Source organism: Histoplasma capsulatum, genomic scaffold, assembly GCF_000149585.1.
Source record: "Histoplasma capsulatum NAm1 scaffold_1 genomic scaffold, whole genome shotgun sequence".
In the NCBI taxonomy this organism is placed as follows: Eukaryota; Fungi; Ascomycota; class Eurotiomycetes; order Onygenales; family Ajellomycetaceae; genus Histoplasma; species Histoplasma mississippiense.
In genome coordinates this window covers 3697920-3707225 of record NW_001813982.1, presented here as the reverse complement: position 1 = coordinate 3707225, position 9306 = coordinate 3697920, and the positions used below count along the sequence as shown (strand labels likewise).

The window sequence follows — 9306 nt, the reverse complement described above, 5'->3', positions numbered from 1 at the left end:
GAATCACAACCTCTATTCTGTATTTTAATCGTCTTATTTCTCTCCGAAACCAAAGGGTTTGGGGTTTTGGAGGTCTTCTGGCTCTGATTGAAGATCTACATATCATTTGAGGGGCTGGATGACTGGTGATGCCAATTTACATTCTCTCTATCCCACGCGAGGTCCTCTGGAGTGATGTGTAAGAGAAGAGTGGCTTCTTGCGGTGATGTCGCTGGTATAGTCGTCTCATCCAGTTGCTTCCTAATTTGATTTCGCTCTTGCCGGCATCACACCTGCCTCAGAAGCACCCTCAAGCAGCCTGATATTTACCAAGAGAAGCCCAAGACGACGATGCACTTGTATCGAGGGTTGATGCGAGTTACATCGTGTTACCACAGACGACTCAGCGGGTCCCTTCGGTTTTGTCCTTTTTTGTCCTATCATGACATTGATAGCTTTTGTTTTACGCCATTATGAAATATTTCCTGTGTTTGGCAAGTTTTACGTTTCTGTGGTTTAAAACCAAGGCGAAACAAGCGACCCCAGATGAGTCAACCAACGATGGAAGTGGTTACCTGGACAGTGCGCCAGAAAGGTGTGAATGCTATGTGGTTTCAGGCAAGGAGCCAGGCTATTTTCAGAACTACAAGTTCTATGATTTCCGATCTGTTGCTCCGGAGAAAACTTGGAAACTAAACTCCACGATAGCTAGACCAGCTCGCAATGGAACTACCAATTCGATGGAGAAATCTCTCATGAACCTTGAAGAAACGGGCTTCTTAGACGATTGGGCGATCCAAGACTGGAGCAGAGAAGGATCGCAGCTTTTCCCAATCCCTATACGCAACTATTATGAAAACGTTTTCGTCCTCAAAGATACAACCAACAACGCTACTGACACGACCTACCTAGCTCTTCGTACCCAGAGATTACATAACCATACCTCCACTGCGGAGATCGAAACATACTCCCATGATTACTTTCACTGCTCTTTTCGCGTTCGGATGCGTCTTCATGCTGGGCGTGCTGCTGATGAGGATGGAGCTGAAAACGACGGCCGAGGCGGGGGCTATAACCAGGATTTAGACGAATATTATGAGTGGTCTGCGGGTCGCAATCGTTCAAAACTGAATCCTAATAATTTCCGCTTGCGCCCGCCCCCCTCCGGAGCTGTAGCTGGGATTTTCACGTATCACTCAGTCAACATTGAATCCGACATCGAAATATTAACAGCCGATCCTCACACGCATATCCACTATGCCAACCAGCCAGATTGGGATCCCTTAACTGACCTGGAAATACCAGGGGCTGCCACAATCGTTCAGTTGCCTGTTCCTTGGACAAGCTGGGCAACCCACCGTCTTGACTGGTTTCCGAACATGACGCGTTGGTATCTCAATAACGATCTCCAAGCTGAGAATGATTATCGTGTTCCCGATAAGCCGAGTATGCTTGCTCTAAATCTGTGGAGTGATGGCGGCGAATGGTCTGGGAATATGACAATAGGTTCAAGTGTGCTCATGGGCGTCGAATGGGTCGAAGTTGCTTATAACATCTCGGACATTGACGATGAATTATATGATGCGTTTAACCGGTCTCGTCATGCTGGACACTCTGGAACTTCTGGGAATAGCCATCCCAAACGAATTTTGGAAGACGAGATCGGAGACAGGTTAAAGTTCCCCAGAAAAAAGCTTGAATATGACGACAATGGCAACGACGACATGATCAAGGAACAACCTCAATGCCGGGTCGGGTGTCGAATTGACGATGTGGAAACCGTCGGAGTGCCGGAAATCTTGTGGGATTTTTATTAACTATTTCGGGTGCACACTTGAACAGCACTTTACAATCCTTTCCACAGATCAGGAATAGCTAGTGTTGGAAAGCCATGGTCTACACATAGCAGTGCTTATTTTTCTGGTTTGGATGTTCAGGCTACTTTTGTTCCCCTGTTAGCGCCATTCAGGTAATTGAAGACCAAAAGCGGGAGAGTCGTATTTTAATAGTTACTGTTGTAAAGGGAATGGACGATAAATACTATTTACTTCTTCTGCTTTAATTCTTTAGACATTCCTCCTTCGGTTGTAGCTGGCTGAGGCGGTTACTAGACGCAAACGAATATATATATATAAAGGTGGTGAACGCGACTAAATTTACACGACCTCCCAGCAGCTGCCCATCTGCACGGCAAGATACAAACAAATCGAAATATAACATTTTGAAATGCCAATTCCCTTTCCTTTCACAAATAGGACAGCGCATGCATATCGCACGCATCCTTCGCCAGGAGCAGAACAGCATCTTCCTTCCATGCCGTCGAATGGGACACAATATAATCAAATGCATATCTGTTTAATCTGCATACATAATAACTCTGCGTCTTTTTGCATTCGTAAGACCAGGTTCCCCGCGCGCCCACGTCATAAAAACGGGCGAGACGGCGAGAAGGCCCATATACAACACAAAAAAACCAAAAATCCCCATGCTCCTTCTGATGTTCCAATGGGTGGGTGGGCTGCACCTTAAAATGATTGTTACACGCAGAAGCTGCCGCGAACGTTGCGATGGACCGTGAGCTGCTGTAGAACAGAAATGCACAGTGGGAGAACGGATGGAGGCAACATTTCCCGGTAGGAATTGGCAAATTGGGATACAATCCCAGTTTCGCTGTATATATATATATATATATATATATTTCTCTCGGTGGGGGGGGGAAATACAAGCGCGAGAGGCGTGGGTTTGGGGGATTTTTGTCGCGTAGAATTATTTTCCAACGCATCAGTTGCTGGTCTTGGGACAATTTATGAATTGATTTCACGCGCGGGCAGCGTTTCCATTTCATTTTCATTTTCGTTTTCACCTCTTCCGTCCCTCACTATTCAATTCCCTCGTTGGAGGGAACGGCTTAATTCTCGGCAGCTGGAACGCGGCCATTATTTGATAACGGACGTGTTTGTTATTTGCGAGCTACCGCACTCGGCAGCCGGAAATATAAACTAGATATATCGTGATTGCGAAGCTTTTCTAGATTTGAAAGATGGTTATGTCATAGATATCTTTGTACACACGCCAATCCTGGGGTCAATGACGATGCCTATCTGCTTTTTCGGACAATTAGCAAGCTAGCCAGCAGTTAACTATAGGCTTAGTCAGCCTCCCGAAGTAGTTAACTAACTTCCAGGAAGCTCTCACCCCGCTACCTCGTACAAGGATGCACTACACATCAGTCAACCGCCTTGGACACGGCGACCTGTGACTGCTGTCTAGGCCGATATTGTTGAACCAACGTCTCTTGCTCTGTCATTTTGTGGCACCGAGCGGCAAGAATGTTCCGCAATATAACTCACATTTGGCGAACCCAATGTGGCTGAGGTTCTGCCCCACCCCTCATAGTGTCTATTAGCCAACGTTCCCCCAATGCGCGGAGAAGGGATATGAAGCCCATGACTCCTGGCCCTTTCCATGACTTCCTCCATCGAGCGGCGAAGATCCCTCATTTCCCAGGACGTTTTCGGCCAGCCGGATTAAGCGTGCATGGCTTGCTGCACCAAAAACCTAACTAGTTTGGAGGTGCATTTTCAGGTTTGTTTTCATATAAAAGGCGGCAGATCTATGAGCTCTAGAGTTGAGCTATTTACGCGCTTCAAAGCTTCGTTCATGTGCATTCTGGAGTTGTTGTGAGACGGCTCCTGCGACGCGTCAAAGCTATCCAAGAAAAAAAATATAAATGAAGACGTTCCCAACAAGAACCCATAACTGTTGAGTTTTACTGTCAAAGCTCCCACCACTGTTTATCCTGAGTACCCGTTGCTCAACTATAGCTATGTCTGCTGCGGAAAGAAAATCAGTTCAAGACGACCGTTCCTCTGTCTACTCACGGACTCCCTCCACCGAGAAACCCGATGATCCGGAATCGTGTGGCAACGGCGGAGGAGCAGACAAGCTTCCCCCGCCCGTCCCTGGATGTTTATGTTGCGAGGTGTCCAACGGAAATCAAGAGGTGATTGGCGACTGTGAAAAGGAAAAGGCAAACGACCACAATGCAAAGGGAAAGGAGAAAGAACCATCTTGCTGCAGCGCGGATGGAACATGTAGCAAATCCAAAATCTGCCCTCCTAGTCTATCCTCGCCGATAACTGAATATGGTAATGGGTTGGACTCGTGCTGCTCCGGGCAGGCTACGGCCTGGCCCACTTATTCAATTGGACAACCTTGTCCGTCCATCAGTGACGAGAATGCGTGCTGCAAAGCAGATGGCGAGTGTCAGTGTTCAGGTATATAAAAATTTGCTACTAAATATGTTATCTCTATTATATACAGGTAGTTAAAATATCAATAGATCCATGCTAACTTGAACATGCAGACAAATGCCTTGTGGAGTATGCCGCGCAATTATGCGCCATGGACGACCGACATAGCGAGGACCTGGCAGGTTCACCACAGGCAGAGGATTGTTGTACTCGTGAAGAATATCGAGACAACAGTCTTACTCTTCCAAGACAGTGCAAGGGGAACTCCGTGATAACCAGGTCGTCCCTTCCCGAAAACTTGGAACTCCCATCTCGACATAATCGCAAACCTACGGAGACACCTTGTATGAGGCACCTGAGAATGGCTTCTGAACATGCTTCAGATACGGAGCCCAAGGGAGAGGAAAGACCTTTCTCAACATTCTCTGGATCCGCCAAAGCTGTAGGAGGTCAGCTCCAAAATCAGCAATATAGTCCGCAGATGCTTCTGCAGAGGACCTCGTCGTCTTGTGTTCTTGGATGGGAAATCTTGCTGCACGCAGAGCCGCGAATGTAAGAAAGGTTTCGAAGATGTCTACAAATCCATGACGACTTCCTCAAAGCCTTCAACGGACAACAAAATATATGTCACCGCGACTGCTTGTGAGCCGGCTCCTGAAATCGATATTGAGAAGGGCAATGTCGACAAGCTATACGTTCTTTCGCTCGGTGTGGTTGGGATGACTTGTACAGGATGTGAGACTAAGTTGCGGAATCTTTTGAATTCTTACGTCGGTGTTAGTCTAGTGCGTACCAGTTTTATGTTAAACCGGGCAGACTTGGTCTATGACTCATGCATTGTTAGTGATCCAACAGAGATCACATCCAGAATTAAGAAGGTGACCGGCTTCACATGCACAATCCTTAGAACAGGGCTTGCAGCCACGGATGTTGCTGGTGAGCGGATACGCATCAGAAATCTCGATTTAAAGGGACTAGACATCCTCCAACGGATAGATGGAGTAAGTCACGTCGTGCCTCTTCGCGATGGGACGTATGAGACTTTCTATAATCCCCAAACTATTGGGGTTAGGGATATGCTTGATATGACAAATGCCCCCACCGACACATACAGACGAGGTCATGCGGAACTGGCGCCCGACAGCTCTTCCGAAGAGATTGCACAAGCTGCTGCAAAATCTCACTGGCTTTGGCTGACTGGGCGGACTATAGTGGCTGCAATATTCACGATCCCAGTTCTTGTGTTTGCATGGGCGCCTGTAGCCCAATACGCCCCTTTCCCGAAACAGACCTCCTTCGTCTGCTCGTCCCTTGTGCTTGCAACCGTCGTACAGCTTCTCGCGATCCCGATATATAAACATGCATTTCGGTCGTTGATGTACCAGAAGGAAATAGATATGGATGTTCTGGTGGTGCTGTCCATTACGAGCGCCTATATTTACTCCGTGGTATCATTTGCTTTGGAGATGCGATTTTCGACCGCCCAGACAGTCCTGGGCCATCCTATTTTTGAGACGAGCTCGTTGCTAATCACTTTGATATTATTGGGAAGACTGATGGCTGCGTGGGTTAGGAGAAAAGCCCAGAATGCTATCAAACTGGGCACATCACAACAGAAATCCGCCCTTGTTGTTAGAAAGGCCTCCCCCAAGAATAATCCCGATGCCAGTGCCTTTTTGGGCTTGGGTGACAACCAACCCGAATTAATCGATAGTTCCCTCCTTCACTACGGGGATATTATCCAAGGGAAAGCCTCTGAAAATATTGTCACTGATGGTATCGTTGTTAGCGGCAGTGCGGAAATAGACGAGGCGCACATCACTGGAGAACACGAACCGGTGGTTCGTTCTAGGAAAGCATATGTCTACGCTGGATCAACTATTATCAACGGCCAGATCAATTACCGAGTAACGAGACTGGTATCAGAAAATACCCTCAGCATTGTCAAGCGGTTCGTTTCTACAGCGGCATCATCAAGAACAAGAACATTGGAAAGAGCCGATTTAGCTGCCTCATACCTCACACCTGTAATCCTTGCTGTTGCGTGTATTGCATTTCTCATCTGGGCTTTTGTCAACCGCTTCGCCAGGAATTGGGCCAGCACGGAATCAGCAGTCAACGCCCTTACACATGCAATTGCAATCCTCGCTATCAGCTGCCCTTGTGCATTAGCTCTGGCAGTCCCAATGGTTCTAACAGTTGCCAGCACTGTGGGAGCTAAGAAGGGGGTCCTGTTCAAAGCGGGAGCTGCTCTCGAAGCTGGATGTAAAATTACTGATGTTGTTTTTGACAAAACAGGGACCTTAACATCAGGCGAGCTAGCTGTCCTTTGTGAAACACTTTTCTGTGAGGAGTCCGGTCAAACTTGCCAGGAAATAAGCAGGATGGCAGCGACGGTCACAAGAGGAAATCGCCATCCTGTGTCTCTGGCAATCACACAATACGTCGCGAGCAACTACGGCCAAACAAACAACACACCGTCCCCCGAAGTAGACTCCAAGATAATCATCGGCAAGGGCGTCGAAATAACTACCGAGAAAGGCACAACACTGAAAGGTGGCAGCCCATCCTGGCTTGGCGTCGAAACCCATCCCAAAGTCAAAGAACTGATCGATGCATCCCTGACCACGTTCTGCGTGGCACGAAACGATACCCTCCTCGCTGTCTACGGACTCACCAGCACCATCCGCCCCGAAGCCGCCGCCGTCCTCCAAAAGCTACACAGCAAGAGAATAACCACCCACCTGCTCTCAGGAGACAACCCCCTTGCCGTCCGCGCCGTCGCTGCATTCCTCAACTTCAACACGGCCAACGTCCACAGTCTCTGCCAACCCGATAGCAAAGCAGCATATATCCGCGACTTGCAGACGACCTCGATGGTAACTCCTCCACCTCCACCTCCCCTTGGACCCCGCTCCCTCTTCTCTTCCTTCCGACTACCTCGCCTCCGCCCTCCTCCCTCCTCCCAACGAAAAGTCCTCTTCATCGGCGACGGCACCAACGACGCCCCTGCACTTACCCAAGCAGACCTAGGCATTTGCATGACAAACGCAACCGACATCGCCGCTGACGCCGCCGACGTTGGTATCCTCTCTGGTTCGCTGGACGGCCTGCTCGCGTTCCTCGACCTATCTCAGCAGGCGACGCGGCGGATCCAGCTCAACATCGCGTGGGCGGTGCTCTATAACGTGTTTGCGGTGCTTTTTGCCGCTGGAGCGTTTGAGGCGGCTGGCTTCCGCATCGAGCCGAGTTATGCTGGGGCGGGGGAGATTGTGAGTCTGTTACCGGTTGTGTTGGTTAGTTTGAGCTTGAGTCTTTGGGGGAGGAGGAGGTGACGGATGATGGAATGGAAGAGAGCTATTTTCGAAGAACAAGGCGAGAGCCAGCGCAAAAAGGCAAAAAAAAAAAAAAAAAAAAAAAAAAAAAAAAAAAAAAGTCGTCCCACTCCTTCTAGTAATTAACAGATTTGAGTTTCCTTATATGCCTTTTGCAATTCTTACTTTTCTAAAAAAAATTATAATAATAAAATAATTCCCCTTCTCCCTTTTACTTTTCTAGGTTTTACCTTTATTTTTATTTTTATTTTTTTAACCGGGGGGGTTATCGTTTTTTTTTTTTTTTTTTTTTTCCTTGGTGATCTTCAGCAAGCGGAGCGCGCTATGTATTATATAGCTATAGCTATAACACACAACATAGCATGGCTAATTGATTTGATTTAATTAACGTTCAGATGACCTTTTGAGGCAGTTAGTTCCTTTACATCAGTTGCTAGCTACCCTTTAATTCAGTTATTATATATATATATATATATATCTATCTATCTCACTCCCACCAATGAATGGGTAGGCTATTCGATGTATTTCTTCTTTCAGATATTGTTTATCATACTTGTGATTGTTTGGATTATCCAACCTTCCCCGTGAATGACCCGTATTATGTATACAGTGCGCAGCAGGATGCCCGAGATTTAATATTCAGTCCTCGCACAAATGCACAATCAGAAGAGAAACACAGCATTTCGAATAGCGATCAAGAAAGAAAATATTGCGGTCAGCGGCCAATTCGAACTGATATGTAAAATGAACAAAATTGAATAAAATTACACAAAATAAACGCCTCTTTGAAAGTACATTGGGTATCTACACATCACAAAAACAAAAGATGAAAGAAAAGAAAAGAAAACTCATCAAATACAAGCAGCCCTAGATACATATCCTTCCAAAAGTACATGCATGAAAAAAAAAACAACGCCATTAGGACGAGGGATGAAATAAACAGAAACACCATGCTCCGCTAACATGCAACCAAACAAACAATAAATAAAACCGCAAATATACCAAACGAACAAAAATGAGACCAACAAATAGATGAAAAAGAAGACAAGGAAAAAGAAAACCGAGTACACGAACCCAATGCGCATAAGGCACCAAAGTGCTTATAGCCGGGCGCAAGTATCGGATAAACAAAAAGAAAAGGATACAAACCCAGCAGCACGCAGGAAGACGGAGGAATAACCACCGAAATCCTGCGGGTCGGGCTTATACCAAAAAATAAATAACAAAAAAGAAAAACAAAATAAAACAAAATAAAACGCGATCCCTCGTCCTGGAAAAGAGAAAAACTCCTCTCTGGCCAGGTGTAATCTCCCCACAAGAAGAACGAAAACGAACACCCAGAAAGAACCGATGCTGCAATCACAGCATCGACCTAACGGGATCCGTCTCGTCCTTCTTCGGGTCGAATTCCCCGAAGAAATCCTCATTCATCAGCTCGGCAACGATCCTTTTACGGATCTCGGGAATATCCCTCGCTCCATATCTCAGAGGCTTGCCCACGACACCAGTTTGGCGTTCGTTAGGAGGAATACTCCGCAGTCGCTGCCGTTAGTTTGCTGTGGGGGAGGTCGACGGGGAGCACCCGCCACTCCTCTTCTACGAAGAGGTCCGCCCAAACTCTCCCCTCTAACCAACCCTCTTGGGCCCTGGGAAATGTGGGCCAAGGAGGTGTGACTCCCTTGGGGATTCGAAGTGGTTCGGATCGGTGCCGAGCAGTTCGGCCGGGACTACAATGAAGG

General features: G+C 47.2%; 3 protein-coding genes across 3 annotated transcripts; 2 read left to right on the top strand and 1 right to left on the bottom strand.

Annotated features, from left to right (window-relative positions):
- Positions 1–540: 540 nt before the first annotated feature.
- HCAG_01058 (predicted protein) lies at positions 541–1796 on the top strand (the record flags this gene model as incomplete). Its single annotated transcript, XM_001543962.1, has 2 exons — positions 541–574; positions 688–1796. 2 exons carry the CDS (start codon positions 541–543, stop codon positions 1794–1796), a joined length of 1143 nt encoding a protein of 380 aa, XP_001544012.1.
- A 1227-nt stretch (positions 1797–3023) lies between these two features.
- Positions 3024–3479, bottom strand: HCAG_01057 (predicted protein; the record flags this gene model as incomplete). Its single annotated transcript, XM_001543961.1, has 2 exons — positions 3024–3080; positions 3330–3479. The coding sequence occupies 2 exons, from the start codon at positions 3477–3479 to the stop codon at positions 3024–3026; spliced, it is 207 nt and encodes a 68-aa protein (XP_001544011.1).
- A 326-nt stretch (positions 3480–3805) lies between these two features.
- Positions 3806–7567, top strand: HCAG_01056 (predicted protein; the record flags this gene model as incomplete). The annotated part of the gene is made up of 3 exons (XM_001543960.1): positions 3806–4256; positions 4346–4784; positions 5077–7567. The coding sequence occupies 3 exons, from the start codon at positions 3806–3808 to the stop codon at positions 7565–7567; spliced, it is 3381 nt and encodes a 1126-aa protein (XP_001544010.1).
- Positions 7568–9306: the final 1739 nt, after the last annotated feature.